Consider the following 25,241-nt stretch of genomic DNA (forward strand, 5'->3'; position numbering starts at 1 on the left):
GGAAATAGCTTTGGTTGTGGGAAAAGAAAATTGCCATGAACTCGACTGCAAAAGCTCTAAATGGATTGTGAATTCCCTTAATGATAAGCTGATTCATCCAGTTAAATTATGTAAAATATAATGAATGAAACTGTGATTAGTCAGTAATGGCTGATGCCCCAGTTCTGTAACATGTCATTCATCTGGATGGTGTGGAATACTCACTGCAAATCTTGTAGCAAAGGCAGTAATCAAATAAGAGATAAAAATATGAACCTCTTTGCTTATGTTTAGCTACTGAGAACACGTATTTATTTAACCAGATGGTGGGAAGAGGCATCTTGAAAGTTGGGTGATTTAGAGAAGTGTATTTTAACTGCAGGCTAAAAGCTGGAAAGCTGCAAACTTGGATAGCACCATCCACACAGGTTGCTGCTGTGAGCACAGGCCTGGAAGAGGCTGGAGCACTCTGCTTCTGTCCCCTGCCACAAGGCAGAACCAGGCCTGTCGTATAAAGTTCTTCATTTGGGCTAAAGTTTCAGGCTGGCTTTTTTTTAGTCTTACCTACTTCTTAAATCAGAAACTGATCCTGTTTGTTTGTGCTTTATGACCAGCATGTTTGAGTGGCTTTGCACAGCAGCTTGTGCTGTGAGAATGAGACTGTGCATGGGTGGGAGGTCACTTTGGAAGTGGCTGAGCTGACGAAACTCTTCAGGCTTTGCCTCTCTTCTTTTTTTTCAGCAGTTAAACAGTGGCAATTATCCAAAATCCAATCTCTGCACATGCACATCCATCACAGTGCTCAAATTTACCTGGAGATTTGTGAATTGTTTACAAACTGCATGTCACACTGTGTATTTTCTTCTTTATGATGCTTTAATAAAAATTGTGTAGCCCTATTGACACGTATTTACATGTGTCTTACAGGTAACATTTCCTGTAAGTGCACTCAAGTTTATTTTTGCTTAAAAGTCTATTGCAATTTGCTGTCAAATATTTAACAAAAGTAAAGAATCACATTTAAAAAGTCACAGAACTTTTTATAATTTTCATCATTTTTTTCCTCTTTTCTCTTTTTTGTTGGTGGCTGGCAGTTGGTTTTGAGGGCTGGAAAAACTGCTTTCCCCAGTGGTAACGTCCCTTTCCATTAAACAAATCTTGTTGATGTAAAGGAAATTTTCCATCCAGTGGTTTGTTAGTGCTGAAGTACACTGAAAAGTTGGTGCAAATTTGTCTGGAGGCCATTATTTTCATGAAAAGGAAATGAACCTATAAATGGTCATATTGGTCTTCCACCAGTTCTGGCACTGCAGCAGCCCTGGGGCAGAACCAGGATGGGAATGGTGACCAGGGACCACTGCAGACCTGAGGATGGCCATGCTTGGCTGCTGCTATAGGGCAGCTCTGTGGCTGAGCCAGCACCCAGCAGGGGAAGTTGGGACAGCAGAGTCTGCCCCCAGACCAGGACAGAAGCCCCCAGTCCTCTTCCTCACTGGCTTTTCCTACTGGAGCCAGTCCTGGGCAGGGGCTGCAGAGTCCCAGGCACCCTGGCCCTGGCTGGGCAATGGTTTGGTCCCCATAACCAGCAGGATCCTCCTTTTGGTGCTGCTTGTTGCCTTCTGCCACCTCCACAGTAGTGTGACAGGGCAGACAGGAGGATGGCAGCCTCCCAGCCCGGCCCCGATGTGCCCTTTGTCCCTTTGGCATGCCTGATGTATGACTATTTCCACTCATACTTTAATCTGCCTCACATTCTCATCAGAAATATTTTCTCTCTCCTGGCAGCACTGAGTGTGTTCCATGTGTGCAGCCAGCAGCAGCTGCTCAGCGCCCTCCACACTGGGCTATGCCCAGCCTTGGCTGCACTGCTCTCACCTCACTTTTTTTCTGAGCACAGCTTGCTGGTGCCTTTCCCAAAGTAATTTTGGAAACTACAGACTCATTAAAGAACCCTTCCAAATACACCTTGTGTGTTGTAACCACTAGATTTTGCTTAGCAGGCTGTAGCTCCCTGAGAGCGCCTCGGGAGTCACCCAGGGCAATGCAACCCAGTCGCACCCCGCAGTCCATTTCGGACACCCCCGCGATCTTGCTCTGGTCAGCTGTCAGCGTTATCAGTGATGATGAAGGAAGTGAGAAGGGTCTCTCATGAGGGTTGAGATGGCTTTAATTACACCCTGTCCCTTCGATCTCCAGGGGCAGAGAGAGCTCGTGATCCGCGCGCAGGGGTGTTTTGTCAGGGGCTCAGGGGCGGTGCATGGGCGGGGTTGGGGTACAGGAACCAACAGGGAGAGCCCGAGGGAGTGGCCACGGCTAGGGCAGGCGGGAGCAGGAAGGGGAACGTGGCATCACGAAAGCAGTGAGTTAACAGGCTACCGCTCTTGTGGGGAAAGATACCAGATCAGTCTCCTTCGTGAGAGTACAGTGTCTCTCCAGTCAGCAGAAAAGTCATGGGCAGAGATGCAGAGGTAACAGTGCTCGCTGACCACCCATGGTGTCCAAAAGGAAGGCAAAACAAGACAGAGAGTAAATTAATTTTTAATTTTTCGTGATGGCAGCACAGCCACTTCTCACAGCAGGGCACAGAATCATTAGGGATTGATCTGTCCTCATCGATACAGAAGTTCTTCATCCAGGCAATTTTCTGCCTACAGTTTTTTCCAATCTTCTAAGGCTCCCTCTCCTTCTCACCCCAGCACTGCTGCAATCCCTGTGGCATAAATGACTCTGCTTTCCACCATCCTCACTCCTGACCTGAGAGGGTGGCAGCTCATCCTCATGGGTAATGACGGCCTCATGCGTGTTCCTAAAGCGGGCTGTGCAGGGACACGTGCACCAGCCACAATTTCACAAACGGTGACTAATCAAGCTGCTTAATTCCTCCATTCCACAGAGCTGCCCAACTGTTTATAGCAATTAAATAGCAAGAGATGTGGGAGAAGCACACACAATAATGTCTATGCCATGCGAAAAATGTTGACCCTTTTGTGGCCGTGGGCCTGGCAGAACCTGCAGCCCAGTTTCTGCTCATGCTGGCACAGCTGGCTGCAGGCTGACACTAGAAGAGCCAGTGCTGCCAGGCCTCCCTGCATCCCAGCTTTCCTGTCCTCATCATCTGCAAACAGCCCAGTCACAGCCAGCAAGGTCCTTTATCTCACCTTACTTATTCACTCATTTTAAGCAGTTGCTTGTAAGAATGTGTTTCCTCCTTCCCACAGCGTTCCTCACAGCATTGCTGATGTGGTTCTTCTCTAATTTACCTGCCAAGATCTGTTTAATGACTCTGCATTCTCCTGTCTAATGGCTGGTGACACTGCAAATCACTACCAAAGCCTGCAGCTGGCCAGTAACTTGTGTGTGATGCAAAGCAAAGAGAAACCACTTGTACAATTGAATCACTCAGAACCAAATATTTCAGCTGCATCTGATAAGACAGCTGCAAAATATGCACAGTCTTTTGGAATATAAGACAGAACATGAAATCTGTGGAAAAAATGCATTTCTGGTTGGTGTTATCAACAGTGTTTAGCACATGGTAAGCAATTTCCAGTCAAGTGGAAGATAAACCTTTTATAGACCACAGTGATTTGCTGTCAGTGGCACTTTCAAAAAGCTCATTTGGATCAACCAGGTTAGGAGGTGACACAGACATTTGTCAGCCAAACAAAAGAGATTACAGACCCGAGGGTGAGACAAAAAATTTAATTGCATAAAGGTCAATGAAAGTAACACAAAAACCTATAGAATTGTACTCAAACTGTTAGTCCTATTAAAACAGCTGATAAATAGGCTACTTCCTGAGGATGAGTTGTAGCACTGAGCCTCCAGTTTAATTGTCTGATAGAATGTCCAGGATATGGAAAAAAAAATGGGGTTTTTTTGGTGTTTAGGTGTCCTAGATTGGATAGCAACAGAGGGCCATATTAGCTTCTGTGAGACGAAATTTAATGCAGACTGATTATATTTTAATGCTATAAGCAACACTTTAAAAAAGTGCTCTTTCTATAAATAGCACGCATACATTGTAGCATGGAATTCCTGGCTGCAGAGCCCGATCCTTTCCTGTGAGGGAGGCAGTGGGATGAATGTTGCTGTATTGCCCTCTTGTGGGACGAGCCTGCAAACAGCAGCTGAACGCGCCGGAGCTGCCGCTCGGCGTCACTCACGGGTTCCCAGCGGCCTGAGCTGACAGCCAAGGGGTGCCCTGCCTGGAGGGAGAGTGTTCAGAGATCTGCACGTGCTAAATATTTACTCAGATAAGTCCATTTCCCCCTAAATCTTCTGTTCCTGCATTTCTGTAGGACACAGCTCCGAGGCTGTGTCCCTGAAAGAATTGCAAAGATTGTCCCGTAACACCAAAATAAGCAGCACAAATGTGGTACCACTCCTATCCCAATTCCCTTTCTGCAGGACTTGATGTCCCAAACAAGAATTAAAGAGCAGGAGGACGAACAGCACTATTTGGTGGCACAGAGTGCAGATGAAGCGCGTGCCAGAAGTGAAGGGAGCGCACCAGGGATGGAAGTCTATGCACAGTTCCATTTTACTGCACTGGGAATGATGCCATCTATCACACAGAGTGCTGCAATTGCCTCCCACAATGCTGGATCTCATCTCTATTCTGTCCTGCTCTTCTGGGAATTTTAAAGAAGCGTTTTCCTGTCTAGCCAAAGTACTTTTGTCACCCGCACTGAGTTGTCTGAGTACTTCATAGTCTCTGAAATATTTATCCTCTCACTTTTCTTGTCAGGTAAGAAAATTCTCCATTTTGCAGATGACAAAGTGAGGCACATGGATTAATCCTCAGTTCCAAAAAGAGATTTATGTATGCAAAGTGGTGCTTAGGCAGAATTTAAGAGTCTATATCCAAAATGTACATTGTGAAAAGCCCTGTTCAAGGACTGGAGGTGCCTGGTGGCATGCAAGGAAGCTGTCAGGGAGTTCCCTTCTCTGCCTGAGGGAGAGGAAAAGTGACAGCGGTTCAACCCCTTGTTATGAGGCATTTATTTCCATATTATGAAATAACATTTTCTAAAAACTGCATTCAGATAGGACTTCACATGCAGCCTGTGCTACTCGTAAACACCTTGAGGTGGAGGAGGAGGAGGAACAGCTTACAATGCTCCCAGCAGGGAAGGAATCAGGGTAAGATCTTGTCCTACCCTGCTGTGACAAGCTGAGGGAAATGCTGCCTCTCTTGTTTTATGCATCTAAATCCCCACGGAAAATCTCCCCTGAGAGCCTACTGCAGCACCAACAGGCACAACACCTGGCTGAGCTGAGCTGACCAGCTAGGCTTATGCTGAATTTGTGAGGCTGTTTGGGTCCTGACCTGCTGTTCAGAATTCATTTCACAAATCTGAACTATCCTTGAGCTCACTTAAGAAGACTTTATCACAAAACACGATTCCCTACTTCTGACTGATAATGGAGAGCCCTGCTGTGAAAAACATGAAACCTGCATCCTAGGCTCTTCTTATCCTGTGAAAGTTTGAGCCTCCCTCAGATTAGAAAAATGCTCTGGCTGTCAGGTGCTGCGTATTTGGGGTGGGAATGGTCCTCATTCCTCTGGGGCCACTGAGAAAGGCAGGACTGCAGCAGCAGCCGAGAGCAGCCATAACCCAGGGCTCAGTGGGCTCTGATTTTGGCAGCAGAACTCTGTCTCCCACTCTAGGGCATTCTCTGTTTTATAAGTGCTGTGTTTCAAGTTTCTAAGTAGCCTGAGGAACCACACAGTTCCCCTCCACATGCTAAGTCCCTAAAGCCAAGGCTACTGATTCAGTCCCCTGCAGGGACCTTTGCCTTCTCCTCTCACAAATTCACACTTCTGACTACAGAGCAGTCTGAGTTCAGTAAGAGGTGACAATCCCCTCTGTGTGAAACGCCCCATGAACAGGCAGCTTTTCCTATAATGCAGAGGCATTTCTTCAAATGACAGGAAAGGTGATGCTGGTTTGAGAATCAGCCTCCCGGGCACAACATTTTGTAATCCCTGATTATGGAAGACAACAGGCAAGACACTGCAGATACTGAATCCCTCTTTCTCCAGGGAAACATCAAAGACAAGTGTTTAGTTCCCTTGGTGTTTCTCATTGACCAGTTTAAAACTCTCCTGTGCTCAGCAGCTTGGCTTTTGGACACTCCCACCTGGAAGCCTGATTTTCTGTCTTCAGTGGAGAGTGACTGTCACCCCACCAAGTCACCCCTGCAGATGGCATGGCAGGGCAGGTGCTGACAACAGCTCTGCCACAACTGCTTCTCTCAGTTCCTGCAGCCCATTGCTGGGTGCCTGCTAAAGTGCTCTCAGCTGCTGAAACCAAACAGCCACGGTAGACAGAGATTTTGTTTCCTTTCTTGCATTTGGGATAAATAGTGACTTTAGAAATAATTTCCCCTAAAAAATTCTGTCTAACAAAGGCTAGTCATTACTAACAGCACTTAAATTTAGGCAGCTAATTTAGACATCTAAACTGGGAGACTGTCCTACCTAATTTCCTTTGTCTGGTGTGTGGAGAAAGAAAAACTCACACAGAAACTTTTCAAAGCTGGAACTAGAAGTCAGGGGCTGTTTTTAAGTCAGTGTTGGGTTACATTAAAATGCAGTGGAACATCTGGATTTTCTGATTTGTCCTCCAAAGGACTATCTCCTCTGCAGTGGTAGGAATAGGCATATACAAGACTAGGCACCTCCTTCCATTAAGTATTGTATCAGTCTCCTAAATGTGACCTGTGAAGAGGAATAGCATTAGCACTTTTCTATTTGATAAGGCAACTCAGCAGGAAGGGAAAATGTTACATTAGAAAACAGATACTGATTTTACGTAGACTGCAGGTATCTTCTGTGGAATCTTCATGCAGCAAATCACTTGTAAGTTGATTCAAAGCCCACAAAAACAAGATCAGTTCTTACTACCTACATGTCTTCCTATGTGCACATCTTACTATGTACATGTCTTTTAGGAGATGTTTAAGGACATCTCTATTCAGCAAAGCACACTAACGTGCATTTAAATCCCACTGAAGGCCAATATTCCCCCATAAGCTCATTATTGAACTGCGATTTTGAAACACATCATCACCTCTGTTTGAAATCTTTCCTCGCTTTGGAACTCTACTGTTTCAGCAAGAAAAGCCATATGGAACTAATCTTGCACATTTTGTCTAGCAGATAGGCATTATAGCAGATTGTGTTTCCCTTCAAGTGCTTGTCCATATGAGCATGCAGACTGTGGTGTGCATATAGCTGAACATGCAAGACAAGATTTTTAGCCCTAACAACATCCATACTGATGTACCTCCTGCTTAGCTGCGTAATTATGAAATGAGCACACTCATCACTGCCTATCTGCCAGTCAAATGAAGCTTTTCTTTCTTCTTTTCATTTTCCTTTTCCTGGCCTCACAAAGACCCTACTATTTTTTAGCTTGTTTTCTCCTTATTTTCTTTCATTTAACAATTGGTCTTTCCCCCTTGTCTGCGGGCTCCTCACTCAGAAACATAGAGTTCAGATTCCAGGAGAGAGATTTCTCTTTCTGGCAGATATTCCATACACTACTACGTTGCCTCACAGAAAAAAAATCTTTTACTGGGGAGTAAATGGTTTCCTGAAACTTCGGTATTGGCTTACAGAGAACCAAGAGAGGATGAACACTGCAGGATTTCTACCAACCATTACCCCAGGACTGGGAAGGAGGCATCAATCACCACTAATCCTTATATGTTGAACTGCGTAAGTCAGATGCCAATAAAGACCAAATAGTAAAGTTTAATCAGCTCACAAAGTACTGTGGTTTTTTCTCTTTCAAAGGTGATGGGTATAGTTCCAACTCAGATTGGCAAAATGTCTTACATTGTGTCATTTTTGTTCGTGTCACAACACTGGGCCTACAAGGCAAACTCATCTCAGTTCTTTTCTCTTAGGGCTTCTTAGTCCAAGGCATTCTAAGCATTTTTTGCTCAGTTGTTTGGACTCTAAAGACAATACATTCATCCCAACCCTTGCAAATAGACCTAAGCACTATGTCATGACACCAATTTACACACATAGGAACACATCTAGTACAGATAGATAGGTGAGTATATTCTTTTCTAATGGAAAATTTTATTTTAAATATTTTTGAGAATATGTGAACCATATTTTGGGAGGTGAATATTTTAATACTTCTAAGTGTAAAGATTTATATTAATCCTTGTCTGTCAAACAAAGGGAAGAGAAAATCCGAGAGCAATACGGGTAAGATTTCTCAAATGTGTCTTAAAGTATTTTCCTATGCACTAGGCTCCTCTATGATTAAAGCTGTATATCTGAGCACTCTCCAGTTCTCTAAACTAGTGGATATACATTCTGGGAGACTCCAAAGCTCTTTGTTCATTAGCATTTTATCTCTGAATTGCATTGCATTAATAAATACTTGTCCAACATGGAATATTGAATGCCAGGAGAAGGTAATATGGAAGAACTTAAATTTCCTCCAGGGCAGGTGGATATTAAGGGAGAGGGTAGGAATTTATGGCAGGGTAAAATCTGAAACGTTTTTGTAATGGCCACCATTTGGATTAGACAGAGGATTGTAGTGTCAAATGGGCTTCCAGCAGAGTGAGATGGAGAAGTTTTTAGAGCAATAATTTATGATACAGCTGTACTTGTGAGTGGTGTATAACTATTTCCCTTATACATATGTAAGAGAATGAAAAGGGTATGTTACCAACATCATAACCAAGCATTCATATTTTACGGTCCCAGCTGGGACTGAATGAATATTTTATGAACTGAAAAGGTAGTTTGGGTTCACTTGGCACAATTCACATGGCAGATGATTGGGAGCTGGCCTCAATTTGAGCTGTAAGGTTTGCAGTGAGTGAGAAAGGAATCAAAGGCAGTAGGTGTGTGTGCTTCCACATACACTGCTGCAGAACTTGGCCTTGAAAATTCTCTGCCAATTTTATATGAATTACCTAAAAAATAATCGGCATAATGACTCAAATTCATGTTGACCTACAGCAGGTCAGCTGTAGATGTGCTTAGACCCTAATTCTGGCCAAAGAATAGATTTCCTTCACCAGGAACAAGCAGCAATGGTGATGCTTGCCCTTGCTTCGTAACTTCGTACAAGCGTGGGGAGTAAACAGTCCTTTGAGAGAGAGCAACCACTGACCCAAATCTGAATCAGCTCTCTTAATCAAGTAATGAAAAGTGCCTGAAAGCAAACTGTATTTCCATTTTTCAGTGGTCTAAAATACAGGGAGGTTGAGTTGATTTGCAGTATTTTCATTGTTTGGCCGCTTCAGTGAGAAATCAATCATTTGAAAAACATGAGTGATTAGAAACTCTCAGCTAGCTTTCAATTAATAGAGAATAGGAATATGGCAAAAATTTTCTTTTATATTTTTCAGGTGAATTATGTTATATATATTATACTGCTGTTGAATTTGAACATTCTGACAACTTTCTCCATAGGGCGCAGAACTCTCCATGTAGAAGAAATATTAATTCATCTCCCTTATATAGAATAAAAAGAACAGCAATGGTTGAGCTTATGCCTGTGAGCAGAAAAATTGTGCTGCACTGTCTGAGGATGTGAAGAGAACAATATCTAAAGGAATTATTCTGGTCTGATTAAATAATTATAAAAGATGTGAAAATTATTGTTTTATCTTTGTTTTTTTGTTTACCTTTGTTTGATTTTCCAAACTGGTTGCTGCATTTATTCAGTACACCAGCAATTTTAAACAGCCAGTGTGCATATGGGTGTGTTTGACAAACATGATAAATAAAATTCATATAAAATATAACATTCATATTATAAATTTATGAATATAATTTTATTTAAAGTTTATTTATAGTTTTAATTCTCAATCTTTGCATTCCTTGCAATAAATACATAAAAGATAAGTGTGCCATTCTTTGGTTGCTTCAGCCATTACTCAATGATGCTAAAAAAGTTAAATATGCAACTGAAAGTTGTAGATTTATATCTTATTTGAAAAAGCTCTATATGAAATCAGAGGCATTCAAAAAAACCCTAGTTTGACTTGCAAAAAAAAAATGTCACTTTTGTATGTCTCAATAATATTTCACTTTTAATTTAGAGATATTATTGGTCTTTATCATAGGAAATTAAAATATAATAAAATCACAGCAAGATTTCAGAATACTTTTCACCTGAGCAGCTGTCAGGTCCTGTGAGGGAGGTCCTGGGCCTCCTGCTCTGGCATAGCAAAATGTTGGATCTGCAGAGAGCAGGCCTGGACTGCCTCCTCTGGGACAGCTGATGCTGAGGATACCTTTGGACTAAATTAAGGCAAAACAATGCCAAAAAACCAATTAGAAAGTTTCAGCTATGGAAGCAACAATTTAAACTTTGATTGGTTGAACAGCCCATGTCAACAAAAACTTAAAATTTCTCAACAGCCCACAGCAGCATCAAATCAAACTCCTCTGAACCGACCGTAGCAGCAGCACATTAAACTTCTAAGGAGAGGAAGAAATGAAGAAGGAAAGATAGGAAAATTAGAGGTAAAGGATCCATGTCACCACCCAGGGTTCCAGCACCGTCTCTGGTCTGGTTCCTGTGGAGGGTGGGTGCACACACAGCCCCCTCAGCTGTGCTACTTACAGAACAGTCCTTGAGCAGGCACATTTTGTTTTCCTCAAACTTTTCAGAAGGGAGTTGGGTTGTCTCTTAAGTTTCAATTCCCTTCCCCTGTCAGACACACAACTGCAATACTGTCCAAATTTGGTTTTAGAGATAGTTACCCAAGATAAGGAGGGTGGTCCCAAAAAAAAGCACTATCCTGCCGCCAATACCCTCTTTCCTAACATGACCTAAACTCATTGGCATAACATTCCTTTTCTCCTCTGCCCAGTGTTTGACACATTAACTCTTTCAGGTTTACATTAACTCTTTCAGGATTTCAGCCTCTCACAGCAGCTCTCCTCTTTAGGATGAAAATCACATCCTACTCTCCCTACTCTGTAACTGAGAAATTGCCACACACACTGAAAGCACACAGAAGACCATTAGCTAAAGCTAGAACCAAGATGAGTTTCTCCAATTTGTGAATCTTTATCCAAGCCACCTGATTAGTAACTTTTTTTCAGGAGTGTAGGAGCTTGGGTGGGTCGGACAGTCGGGACGGACGGAGACGAGAGATCTCTGAAGTCAGATCTTGGAACATGCGGTTTATTGCAAAGGGCGTGGGTACAGGGGCACTGCTTAGAGCTGCAGCCGCAGCTTGGAGCAGGCCCAAGAGAGCAAGAGAGTAAGCGGGTAAGTAAAGAGAGAGAGAGAGAGAGGATAAGAGTGCGTAAAGTCCTGGTTGCAATACAATAAATCATCTTCTGTACTGAATATTCTAATTTTCACTAACCAATCTAATACAAGATACAAATCCTATAGCATTTACATACAGCCTATAAGAGTTCTTATATTACCATAGAGTGTTACATCTTAACTCCTAAAAACTACTCTTTGGACCCCTTCTGCTGAGCTAGTAGGGTCTGCTCTGACCCTTGGACCTGCCTGCAAGCAGAGGGTATTGTTCAATCAAGAGGGGATTACCTTCAGTCGGCCATACCATTGTTTTCCAGTTGTTCAGTAACTAAGACTTGGTATCTCAAAGGTGGCCTTCATTTCGATGTCGCTTATAGTTTTCATATTCCCAAAATCTTTTGTCAGGCAGTCATATTTATAAGGCTTTCCTGTTTCATCTTCCCCAACACAGGAGCAAATATGTGCACTGTGTACACTGCAGTACAATCTAGGAAGCTACAAGCAGAGGGCTGAAACCAATTGTTTTAGGCACTGTGACAATACAAGCCAAAAATACAGTACAGCAGAGGAAAATGGAAGATGGAAGAGCAGTGCACAGCAGCATATTTATTCCTGAGGGCATTTTTCCTTGGTTTGCCACATATCCTCACAATACTACAGCCTTAAGATGAATTTGACAGACAAAGTTCGTTTGGACAAACTTTGGTTGATGAAATAACAACTTTGATAGCAATCAGCAGCCACACAGAAGACACACATTGGTTTGGGGTTTTTTTGACTTAGATATGTACATAGGAAGATATATGGAAAATGACTGGAGTTGCCAAATGAAAATCAGGTGAGGATTTGCATTGAACCTAGTTATTACATTAGACTGCTACAATAGAATCACAGACTCAAAGAACCGTTTAGGTTGGAAAACCCCCTAAGATCCAACCATTAACCCAGGACTGCCAATCCAGCACTAAACCATGTCCCTAAGTAAAATATCTACATGTATTTTAAATACCTTCAAGGATGGTGACTCAGCCTCTTCCCTGTGCTCTTCCTGTTCTAATGCTTGACAACACTTTTGATGAAGAAATTTTTCCCGAAATCCAATCTAAACGTCCCCTAGCACAACTTGAGGCCATTTCAATTTGTCCTGTCGCCTGTTACTTTGGAAAAGATACCGCATCCCACCTGCCTAAAACCTCCTTTCAGGTAATTGTAGAGAGTGACAAGGTCACCCCCAAGTCCCGATTTCTCCAGCTCCCTCAGTTGCTGCTCAGAAAGCAGGACTGGCCCCAATTCTGAGCCACGGGGAACACCCCTGGTGTTTGTCCCCAGCTGGAAGTGACTCCATTCCCCACCACTCTCTGGGCCTGGCCCCACAGCCAGTGTTTTACCCAGCAAAGACCACACCTGTCCAAGCCAGGAGCCATCTCCAGGAGAATGCTGTGGGAAATGGTGTCAAAGGCTTTACTAAACTCCAGGGAATCAGGACCCACAAACTCTCCCTCATCTGCTGAGTGGGTCATCTTGTCATGGGAGGAGAGCAGAGTACTCTAACAGGCCTTACATTAAGAACTTCAGATCTTCCTTCTCTTCCTTCGTCACTGTGTTTCCCCTCATCCAGTAAAGGCTGGAGATTCTCCTGAGCCCTCCTTTTGTTGCTAATGTACTTATGGAAACAGTTTTTATTATCTTTTAGGGCACTTTTAGGGCCAAATTAACTTCCAGTCAGGCTTTGGCCCTTCCGATTTTCTCCCTGCACAGCCCCATGACAGCTGTGCAGTCATCCCGAGTGGCTGCCCCTTCTTCCAAAGGTCATGAACTCTGGTTCCATCCGAATTCCACCTGAGTTCCATCCAGTGCCCCGGCTGGCTGGGCGGGGTGCGGCCATGGAGCCCTGGTGTCTGTGACATCGGAGGGGACACGTCCCCACACCGCGCACGTTGCGGTGCCGCCGCTGCAGCGCGGCTCCAGCCAGCGGTGAGTGCGGCAGGCGGGGCAAGGCTGGGCTGAGCGGGGGCCAGGCCAGGAGCACCAGCACCCGGGGGAGCTTCTGAGGCTGGGGAGAGGGTGCGGGGCTGTGGAGAGCACCTCGGGCAGGGCAGGTGTTGCCCTCGGGGCCAGTGCTCTCAGGGCTGCGGGGATGTGCCCTGTGCCTGGGCCCTGCATTTCCTACCCCGCTGCCCCAGCCACCATCTCCCTGCTACCCAGCTCCACTGAGCCCCTTCTCTCCCTTCTCCTCGTCCAGGCCATGGCAGGAAGGATCACCAAAATCCTGCTGGTGCTGGCCATCCTCCAATATGGGCTGAGGGCAGATGCCCAGGCAGTGAAGGCCACAGAAGAAGTCCTGAGGCATCATGAGGAGCAGCCCAACCAGGAGATGACTTGGCTGGTGAGAAACATTGTAAATACTCAAGTGACTGGGCAGCTGGGAATAACTCTTGATTAGTCTGTGTGAACAGTGAGTTTAACAGTGCCTGCATCCTGCTTGGATGCCTCTGCCCAGCTGTTGTTTCCTGCCTGCTCCTCATCTCTGTTTTCCAGTTCAGGGGCCTGGGTACATGGAGAACAACTGGCCTTACTCTAAAGACTGAGGCAAAGAAGGCATTAAACACCTCAGTCTCTTCTTCATACCTTCTCACTGTATTTCACCCCCATCCAATAAAGGATGGAGGTTCTTCTGAGCCCTCCTTTTGTTCCTAATGAATTTATAGAAACATTTTTATTCTCTAATAGGGCAGTTAATATATAACCAGATTAAGTTTTAGTTGGGCTTTGACCCTTCTGATTTTCTCCCTGCACAACCCCACAACAGTTGTGCAGTGCTCCTGAGTGGCTGCCCCTTCTTCCAAAGGTCATAAACTCTCTGGTTCCATGTGAGTTCCATCCGAAGCCCCAGCTGTCGGGGTAGTGTGTCGCTGTGGGTCTCCGGTGTCTGACACAAAAGGCGACATATTCCCAGATGCCCTCTGTGGCAGTGTCACCACTGCAGTGTGGCTTGGGCAGCAGTGAGTGGAGCAGGAGACAGGAAGCCTGGGCTAAGGGACACACAAGAAGCACCAGCACCCAGGGGGAGCTTCTAAGTCTGGGGAGAGGGTGCAGGGGCTGTGGAGATAGTTTTGGGAATGGCAGTTGCCTCCCTCAGAGCCAGGCACAGAGGTGCCCAGGGCTGTCAGCTACAACCAGTGCCCAGGGGGATGTGCCCCCATCCCCAGGGAGTTCCACAACCTTCTCCTGGCTGCTTCCAGGCTTCTGCACCCCCTCTCCCACCCATCCCTGGACCCTGCATCTCCTGCTCCCACTGCCCCAGCTACCATCTTCCCGTCACCCAGCCCTGTTGAGCTCCTTCTCTCCCTCCTCTTCCTCCAGGCCATGGCTGCAAGCATCACCAAAATCCTGATGGTGGCAGGCATCTTCCAATACGCACTGAGTGTGGATCTCCCGGCAGTGAAGGTCACGGAAGAGCTCCTGAGGCAGCATGAGGAGCAGCGCAGCCAGGAGATGGCCAAGCTGCAGAAGATGGAGCATAGGATGGAGGAGCAGAGGATGCAGGAGCAGAGCATTCTCCTCTCAGCCTGCCGGCAGTGGTGGTTCTGGGACTGTGTAGAAATTATCCTCACACTCTTTGGGATCTACTGGCTGCCCAGTCAGAGGAGAGCTGGTTCTGACAGTGGCAGCCAGGGGAAAACCACCTGGAGTGCCCAGGAGCAGATGGAGGAGGAGGACAAGCCCTTGGGTAAGGTAGGGACCTTCACTGCTTTTACCTTGTCCTTCTCACAAACAACATTCTGATGGTTGCATCCAGCCATGGGAGCTGGCAGCACTTACAAAGTCCTGAGCACTTGCAAGAACAACATCACTGACTGCCTGCTGCTCATGCCCCTGAGACCAATCACTGTGCACTTTTTCCACCAGAGCTGGGCGCTGCGGAGGATCTGCTGACACCATTGCAGCCATGGGGAGCAGCAGCCACAGAATGTGCCGTGCTTCTTCCTCTCCCACCTGAGAAGGCAAACAGAGTCCAAGTCCCTGCTTCCTGCACAGCCTCTGCAAATGGTCCCAGTTGTGATGCTCCCCCTGCCAGGAGGCACAGAAGAGATTTCCCCCTTGTCCATTGTTAATAAAATCGTTGATTTGCTTTGAGAAATCCAGTGTCTGTGAGGATCTGGGCAGGACTGTGTTGGGGGATGGTGCCCCTTGGCTCCATCTCCCCTCTGTAACAAAGAGATGAAGTTTGTGCTCCAGTTGATGTTTAGAGTGGTTACACTTGTCCTTAGACACTTGGCACCTCCCTGTCTTCTCTCCTGGTGCTCTTGCCATCTCTTCCTCCCTGCATCCTTTCCCATGCCCTGGAACATCTCTGAACTTGCTTCAAAAGATGCTTCTGAAATCAGCAGTTGCATTGCAGGGTATTTTCCTCAAGCTGTTCTTTATCGGATGGTTGTTGCATAAAGTGAACACCCAAAGGCCTATGGAAGCCATCGTGTTCCCTATTTCTGCCCATTGAATCTTGACTCACAGCTGGAGGCTCAGACACCTCTGAACAGAGTTCGGGTGCTGGGAGGTGGCCTTGTGTACACAGATCTCCTACTTTTCTCCCTTCACTCCTCTTCCAAAGTGGGAGCATTGCCTGAGTCTCCCAGGCAGCTGAGAAGTCACTCTAGGCACAGGCAGAGCTGTGTCTTTGGCCCACCCTGGCAGCGGTGGAGCTGGAGGGGAGGCCTGTGAGGAGAGGGAAAATACTGCAAGGGGAAGTGAGGATCTGTGAGGAAAGAACTGTGAGGAAAGTGAGGAGGAGAAGGAGGGAGAGGAGGAGGAGGAAACAATAGTAAAAATGTCATTTCCAAACAAATGCTTTTAGGACTAAACTTCCATGGCAAGCAAGTATTATTAGTCTTTCATATATTTAATAAAATTTGACTTTTATAGTCTCATGTGTCAAGGGACCTGAGTATGGTCTCATGGTCATCTTCATGGATGTCAGTCCTGAAAGCAGGCATACCAGCTCCCTGTGCACTATCATACAGGTAAGCTGCAGAATAAAATGAAAAGTATTTTCATTCCTATCCCCATTAAACACAGCAAATTTCAAGACATCCAGAGTTTGTATGTAAAATTGGGAGCATTGGACACGTCAGCATGTAAACAAAATGCAATATGCATTTTTAATTCTGGGAGAGCCTTGCTATCCTATAACATCATTGGCATTCTAATTAAGATGCCTCAAAGGAAAGAATAACATAGAACCCTGGACGAAGGGATCAAATGCATCCTCAGCAAGTTTGCTGATGATACAAAATTGGAGGGAGTGCCTGATACACCTGAAGGCTGTGCTGCCATTCAGTGGGACCTTGATAGACTGGAGAGTTGGGCAGAGAGAAACCTAATGAGGTTCAACAAGGGCAAGTGTAGGGTCCTGCACCTGGGGAGGAATAACTCCAAGTACCAGCACAGGTTGGAGGCTGATCTGCTGGAGAACAGCTCTGCTGGGAATGGGAAGCACCTGGGAGTCTTGGTTTGTGACAAATTGACCCTGAGCTGCCAGTGTGTCTTTGCAGCCAGGAGAGCCAATGGGATCATGGGGTGCATTGAGAAGTGTGGCCAGCAGGTCAGGGAGGGGATCCTTTCCCTCTGCTCAACCCTAGAGAGGCCACATCTGGAGTGCTGTGTCCAGGTCTGGGCTCCTCAGTACATGAGAGACATGGAGCTATTGGAGATGGTCCAGCAGAGGCCACAAAAATGGCCTGGAGGGGTCTGGAGCATGTCTCTTATGAGGAGAGACTGCGGGAGCTGGGCCTGTTTAGTCTGGAGAGAACACTGAGAGGGGATCTCATCAATGCATATAAATATCACAAAGCAGGTGCCAAGAGGATGGTGACAGACTCTGTACAGTGACCCAGTGACAGAACAAGGAGCAATGGCTGTGAACAGAACCACAAGGAGTTCTACCTCAACATGAGGAAGAACTTTATGTCGAATCTGGCAGGGCACTGAAATAGGCTGCCCAGGATGGCCATGGAGTCTTCCTCTCCGGAGACATTCAAAACCCACCTGGATGTGTTCCTGTGTCACCTGCTCCAGGTGACCCCACTTTGAGTAGGAGGGTTGGACTGGGTGATTTCCAGAAGTCCCTTCTAACCCTAATGATTCTTTGATTCTGTGAACTTGTAAAAATGATAATAAACTGCTTGTGTGTGCAAATGTCAAAGAGAAACATAAAATGTAACACGTAAATCATCTTTTTTTCCCTCTTTGTTGCTTTTCTTTCCCTGTTCCCTTGCCTCTTCCCCTTCCTTTTCCCTTCCCCAGCTCTCTAACTCCCCGAGGCCTGTATTAGAAATACTCCAGCGGCCAATTCCTAAGGGAGAAGCCGGGCTTTTCCCAGGATTTTCCACGCGCGCTTGAGGAATCGCACGGCGGGCGCCGGGCCGGCCATTGCGGGGATTGGCCGCCAGGGGTCGCCCTTGTACCAGAGCCTGAGGTGCGACGCGTGGCGATGGATCGGGAAAATCCCCGCGGATTCCCTTTAGAAGACGCTATCTGTGACTATGTAAATACTGCTGCATAATCATTCCTTCACTAAAGAAGGCAGTTTTAATGTAGTTTCTCCATTTTGAAATTATAATGTTCCTTGGAAGGACATAATTTGCTGATTAGAGATATGTTTGTTTAGCTGCAGCGCCTCAAGCTTCAAATTTGATTGCGTTCATTTTAATCACATAACTGATCTTATTTTCAGTAACAGGGAGTTGTTTGTTCCAAATGCATTTATGAATTCTTATCTCAGTTATGTCACCTGCTGGTAGTGATATTACTAATTCCTAAAACCATAAAACCTCAACTTAGGAGAAAGTGCTGGAAAAAGGAAGCATCTTTTGAATTTATTTAAACAAAAAGGGCTCAATTTTAAATTTTTAATCCTTCTTATGCTGCCCTAAGGGACAGGCTCCAAAATCCCACATGATTCTTGTGCCTGATGTGAAAGACCTGTCAAGTGGCACACACTGAGTGTGACACGGATACACTTGGCTCATGTCACATTGCCCCTGCCTGTGGCTACATCTGTTTTGTCTGCCATGCTTTACCATGTCTTCCTTCTTTCTAGATGCAACCTTTCCCCAGAAACTGCCAGCTGGTCCAGCTGCCATCCCTCTTTCTTACAGCCTACAGGACAATAGAGGAGAAAATAAACTAATTGAGGCAGTGGCATTTCACAGCACAATTTCCTCACTCCTGCACCACCCCCTTCTGCCCCGTGATCAGAGTGCCTGTTCATCCTCTGCTTGGAACTCTTTGGGAGAAGAAAAACCTGAGCTTTCTAGGCCTGCAAGGCAAGCACCAAAGAGTGTAAACTTTTAACAAAGCAAGGCAGGGAGAAGTTTTGGTGATGGAAAAAAATTGCACCTGGCGAATCACCTTTTACAGAACTTGTCTTCCCCTCTGCAGCATGCTGGAGACAGAGACATCTTTTCAGAAATCTTCTTTTTCATCCATGGATTAAAGTGGGACCGACAAAGAATTAACTAATAATGTTACAAACACATGTAACCCTCTGTCCCAACCTCATGTTTAACAGTCACATCTGTGGGCCATAGGGTGAAGAACAGGGATCCAAGGACATACAATGTCAGCAGCAAAATGTTGCTCAAGTTCCACAGAGCTCCTTTCCCAGCCCACTTCCAGCCTGACACCAAGCAGTGTCCATACTCTCCATGACGTGTGTGCCAGGTATCGATATGGGGCTGGAAGAGTAGGAGGTTCATTACCTTGTTCCAGAAGTTACTCAGGTGCTACTTTAGGAAGAGGTCATCACTGGGCCATAAAGTGCTTGGAAGATGTCCTCTCTCACCCTTTCTCTCTGACAATGGTGGGGAGAATGCCAGTGGAAAATTCCTGTGTACAATGAGGTCAGATACACTAGTTTTCCATCTTTTTTAACTATCCAAGCTGTGAAAAGCAACTGGAGTGACAGCCAAGGTTGATCCAGATGCAGCTCCAGGAAACATTATGCAAGAACGGGACCTTGATGTAAACAGGAGTTCAGGACCTTAATGCAAATGGGAGTCCCTGAAAACACCAGTCTGATCACCTACTGAGATAGAGTTGTTCTAATCAGAAGAAATATTTGAAAGCTAACTTCATCTGCTGAGCACAACAATGCCTAAATCTAAAAGGTGGATATGGGAACATGTGACTGAGCACCCCAGCTGGGCCTTGGAGCCTCAGAGCCAGCGTGGACTGGAAGGCGAAGTGACATTAAAGAGAGGGAACAGTTTGTACACTGGCCAACCTGCAGAGGTTCAATTTCTCCCCAGTAGGTAACAAGCAGTGACACCTGTGAAAGTCACTGTGCAGTGAATAACAAACATCCAAATGTGGGGCATCCAGAGAGGCAGCCAGTCCAGCCCCGCCAGCATCAGCAGCTGCACTCCAAGCACAAAGTTTTTATTGCAGTGACTATTGACTGAGCCCAGCATCCCTTTCAAAGGAGAGGCTTCTCATCGAACTGTGTATTAGTACTTGACTTGGAGAGCTGATGGCTTTGCTTCATAATTTGGCTCTGAAAAGAGGAACAGGGGAACAGAGCAGCAAGAGAAGGCAGCAAATGCAGGCACACCCTTCTAAACAAGTTGTGATTCTAAAAAATACTGTTGAGTTGTTTCTTTGCACAAATGATGAAAACAATGCTGTGGCATGAAAAAGGCTGGCTTTAAAACTGCAGGGTGGAAACCTGCAAGTAAACCAAGCACTAAATGAATAGGAATAACTGGATTTGTTTGTTTTTAATGAGGTGCAGTAATAAAGGTAATAACCAGAGAAAGGAAGGGCTCCATTTTAAAATTATTTTCAGACCCCCCCAAAAAAGTTTTATTTTCAAATTTGATCATATACATCCATATATATATAAAATGTAAGTTTATGCATAAATATTACATACATATAATTTCCTTTATCGACATTGCCTTTTTCATCATTGAAGAATTTGAATCATCTGCCTTACACAAAGATGTTTTAATAACCATGTTTGTATGGGAAAGACAGTAGGTTTTTTTCAGACATTCAGTATCACTTTGTGAAGCCTTAAGTGGCTTTAAATGGCCTTTACACAGCCTTTATTCTGCTTACTTCAGAGAAATCTCAACTTACAGAAAGCTGGAAGGGGGGAATCTTGTACCAGAGCGGTATAGGTCTGATCCACTCAAGCATGAGCTTTTTATATCAAGCCTGTGAGCAAAAATTCTGACCCATATGGTTTACTGAATCAGAGCCTAATTTTGTAATATCCCATCCAAATTTATATCTTAGTACCTGAACATTTTGCCTTATCAACTAGAATGTTTCCCTGCATAATTCATGAAGCTGTGAATTATTTTTATATATCCTCTGCCTCTATTTTTTTTAAGAAAGCTATTTGAAAATCAAACACTAGAAAAACAAAAATGCTTAACAGCATTCTGAAACAAACTTAGACCATGATGTTGTGAAGAGTACGGACAGCAGTGAGGGACTATTCACACATGCAAGATAAATCCTAGATATAAGTATTTCCTTGATCATAGCTTACACATTTGAGGGTGCAAAAATAAAGCAAAATATTTTTGTTCAAAGTCCAATAATACTTCATATTATTTTAATTTATAACTTCAAAATACCCATAAAACTTGCTCCTACTAAAAAACCCAAATCAGAGTACAATACATTTAATATTTGTTACCTCCCTCTTGGATGCTTAACAAGCAAAATAGTATAAACTGCTACAGATGGATCTTTAGCACAGTTCAGCAGAGCTCTATGCATCCCATCAGAGTAATATAGAGCAGTGAAATGAAGACAGACGGTGTAATAAGTGCAAGAGCTGTAAATGAATGTGAACAGAAATTGATTTTGAAATGTTCTTGGCACTTTCCAAAGAAAATATCATCACTGTATTTAAAAAGAAGCATTCTATGCATTGTTTCAGGATTACTAAGAGTAAACTCTGGCCTCCTTAATTATTTTCTCTTCTGAGACCTGTTTTCCGTTCAGCTACAACATTTACATAAAAAACAAGCAAACTTCTATGGATTGTCAAAATTAAGTAGAACAAGAACTGTACTTGAGCACTGTGTCCAGTTCCAGGCTCGCCAGGACAGGATGATATGGAGCTACTGGAGAGAGTCCAGCAAAGGATCACTGTGATTTTAAAGGGACTGAAACACCTCTCCCATGAGGAAAGGCTGAGAGAGCTGGGACTGCTTGGCCTGGAGAAGACTCAGGGAGGGACCTGGACAGTGCAGAGAAACACCCGGAGGGAAAGCGCAGAGGACAGAGCCAGATCTCTTAAGCAGTGCTCAGTGACAGCACAAGATGTAAAAGGCACAAACTGAAACACGTGAAAATCTGTCTGAACATCAGGAAACACTTTTTTACTGGGAGGGCGTCTGAGTACCGGCACAGGTTGTCCAAGGGTGTTGTGGAATCTCTGTGCTCAGATATTCCAAAGCCACCTGGACACAGTCCTGGGCAACTGGCCCTAGGTGACGTGCTTGAGCAGGGGAGGGGAGCTGGACCACACTGAGGCTGGACACTTCCAACTTCAGCCATTCAGTCGTCCTATATAGTGAACTGAGCTTTAAAAAATGTCAATCAAAAAAAAAAAAAATCCTGAGGAGACTGCAGTATCTTGAGTATCAACTTCATTAATTTTCAATGTTAGTTAAGCCAACTGTTTCATTCCTTGAGTGGAAAATAACTATACATCCAAAGTCAGGTTATTTTGTGCTTGCTTAGGTTTGCAGCTGTAAGTGACGTGTAATGCGTCAGCATCCCATGGAGAGCAGTCAGTATTCTGCAGGTGCATAAAAGCATCTAGACCAGCCTGCTGTCAGGTGCACAAAGCTGGACCTGTGTGAATTTGCATAACTCTGTGTTCCCTAACCTAAGCTGCCTACTCCTTAGGGAAAACAGCTGGGATAGAAGGTTCTCGGGAAAAACCTCATATTAAAGTTTTCATTTTTGTAAACCTAGCCTTGTTTACAGTTTTGTTAGTTTGACCAAAAAAAAAAAAAAAAAACCAAAACAAACAATCAAGCAAACACCAAAACACCTGAGAGTGGTTTTGCTTATGGACAATGTTGTATTTGTGTGTGACTGTGTATGTGTACACGTAACACACAGCATATCACCTGGCACTGTGAAATATGTCAAGCTGAGAGACGTAGACCTGGTCAAAGCATGGCCAAGATGGAAATTTTAAAGAAGGTCAAACGCTGCACTAGTTTTGATGATTCAGAAGTTGGAAATTTTCCATCTCCATTATCATGTATCTAACTTCCTTAGCATATCATTAAAGGATAACTTGTTTCTGCAGGTGCTATCTTTCCTCAAGGACATAAAACCATTATTATCATCATTAGTTGTACGCAAGACTGCAGGATATCTTCTTATCACTCTCAGTGTTACAGCCTGAAATCCCAACAATCTGCACCACTCCTCAGTGCCTGTAGCTGTGCCCAGGGCCCAGTCACTGTCCCCAGCTCCCTTCATCACCTCCTGGTGAGGTCCCTGCCCTGGCAAGTAGAGGCATGGTTTGTTAATAAAAGTCTATTATTTCCATCACAGCAATTATTGAGATCAGCTAACACCAAGGCAATAGCAAAATGTACTAGTTGATTTCAGATATTGATTTTTTTTCCTGTATTTTGAAATGCTTCCGAATTCCGGCTGTGACAAAAATGTTACAATTAAAATCTTGGATATCACACTGGCATCTATTGTAGAAAAGATGCACTTAAGGAAATTTAGAATTTAAAATATATGTTGTACTGGCAGACTAATTAGTGAGACAAAAAGAAGTATTTGGTTTAAATATCAACAGTAGAGTGTCCAGTGGGATTCTTTGCTTCCTTATTCTATCAGACAATGTCAGAACCATGCAGAGAAATGCAGATGAATGACTGGTTTCCAAGCATACAAGAGTACTTGTGTTCATTAGAAATCACCTTGGACATAAAAAAAAATTGAATAACCTGCTGGACAAAGAAACTGTGGATTTGACAGACATGTCTGAGAAAAGAGTTCCACCATCCTGTTAATCTGAGCAGGTTCAAGCCAAGGGAAGAAACACTAGGGATTACAAAGCCTACGGAAAAAAGGTCAGGACAGGGTCAAGGTAAGGCTATGTTGAAGTTAGAGTTTTACCAGTTAAGCCAAAACTCTGAATTTCAAACTTCCTGCTCTGCAGAAAGCCCTGGCAGCACTCTTCAGCTTCAACAGTTGAAGAGTGATTCACTCATCACAGGTAGTTCTACATAAAGATGCTGAAAAATGCAATATTCTCTTCAGAGACTCTGTAACAGCTGTCATGTTTTTACCTAAGCTGAAACCCTTACCAAAATTAGCCTATCTCTCCAAATGGAAAATGTGACATTTTGTAATAAAAATCGATTATGTAAGCAACGAGTACATCTACCCACTCTTTCAGCATCTTGTTACAAAAATCTGTAAGTTGCCACAAAACAAATCCCAAAACCTTCTAGTCTAGTCTCTTAAGGAAGAGCCATGCATGACTGTACAAGTACCTATTCAGCATTTCCCACTATCCCATAATTTCTCAAGTTGGCCAATTTCTACCATATTTGGTAATTAAGACAAATTCTCAAAGAAATTAAACTCCTGTTAAATTACTAAATTTTATCAATCTGAGTAGTGAACAAAAATTCACTGTGCTCTTGGAGCAAAAGGTAATTCAGTGCAGCCCTGTCTTCTTCTGATGTGTAATTTTCATTGTGATGAAATTGCAATACATGCACCAAAACTTAGCTTATGCAGAAATTGTATTATCAACTATACAGAAGTAAAAGGAGAAAAGGTTGACTTAGGAAAAGAGATTCTGTTGTGCAATGCCAAGAACACTTCATTTTCAAAACGTGTTCATACCACTGTCAATTGATCATCACAGAACAAAAACCACAAAACCTTTGTGTAGCTTTGTAAGTGGAGTCCATACAGGACAGGGTAGCTCAACCTGAGAAATAAAAAAATACTTGTGGTAAGAAACCAGAATATACTGAGCAACCAGAGACTGCTGGGGCACTGTGGCTACCAAATAACAATGCTGTGAAACCCTTGGGGCTGCCTCCAGTGCATGACTCCTGATCAGACTACTCCAAATTTTGGCTACCAGCATGGTCTCTCCAGTGCAGTGATAATTCTCAAACCTCTCCACCCCCCACCCCACCCCCCTCACCAAAAGAACCCTCAACAGAGAATACTGGAAATATAAACACTTCTTTTCTAATGTGGGCATGAAACAGCTCAGCCTAATTCATTCCTTTCTCCCAAATGCCCCAGGGCCAGCTGACCATCAAACGTGAACTGACTGCAGGGCCGTGATGGAGGCAACCCTGTAAACCCAAAGCCCCTTGGACAGGAGTGTAGACAAAGCCCAGCCAGGCAGTGTCATGGTTTGACGCAGCTAAGTGCCAAGCACACGAAATCTGTTATTTCCATAAGGGGAAAATAAGAAAATATTGAGGAAAACTAGAGAGCTGCAAGGTAAAACAGGTTCAAACTTAAACAGTTGCAGTACAAAGAAAGAGTTTTATTATGAATAGAATTAAAAGTAAAAAGAAATGACAAGAAATTAAAGCAAACCTCCCCTCTCTTCCAGCACTTCTCTCACTTTTACCCAACTCATGAAAAGGATAACAGAACATGGGATTTTAGTCAGTGTTGCAGTTCTTGAAAGGTCTCTCTCTTATGCTTAAGGAGAAAAGGGTTTTCTTCTGCTTCACGTGGTTCCCAAACTGCCACCAACAGCAGACCCGCCCGGAAAGAAACAATCTGCTGTGGTGTAAAACATCTCTCCCATGCAAAATCTCACAGTTCCTTCACACTGCCAAACATGGGCTATCACATGGGGTTATTAATCTTTTTAAGGATGGGTTATTTTGGCCTGAACACAAAGGCTTTCTTCGCCACAAGTCTCTAAAAGCCTCTCACTGCTTCTGTATA

General features: G+C 44.3%; 1 protein-coding gene across 1 annotated transcript; it reads left to right on the top strand.

Annotated features, from left to right (window-relative positions):
* Positions 1 to 13,318: 13,318 nt before the first annotated feature.
* Positions 13,319 to 15,393, top strand: LOC116436742. The gene is made up of 3 exons (XM_032094106.1): positions 13,319 to 13,638; positions 14,616 to 14,987; positions 15,162 to 15,393. The coding sequence occupies exons 1-3, from the start codon at positions 13,390 to 13,392 to the stop codon at positions 15,186 to 15,188; spliced, it is 648 nt and encodes a 215-aa protein (XP_031949997.1). The 5' UTR covers positions 13,319 to 13,389; the 3' UTR covers positions 15,189 to 15,393.
* The last annotated feature ends 9,848 nt before the right edge of the window (positions 15,394 to 25,241 follow it).

This window comes from Corvus moneduloides, chromosome 2, assembly GCF_009650955.1.
Source record: "Corvus moneduloides isolate bCorMon1 chromosome 2, bCorMon1.pri, whole genome shotgun sequence".
In the NCBI taxonomy this organism is placed as follows: Eukaryota; Metazoa; Chordata; class Aves; order Passeriformes; family Corvidae; genus Corvus; species Corvus moneduloides.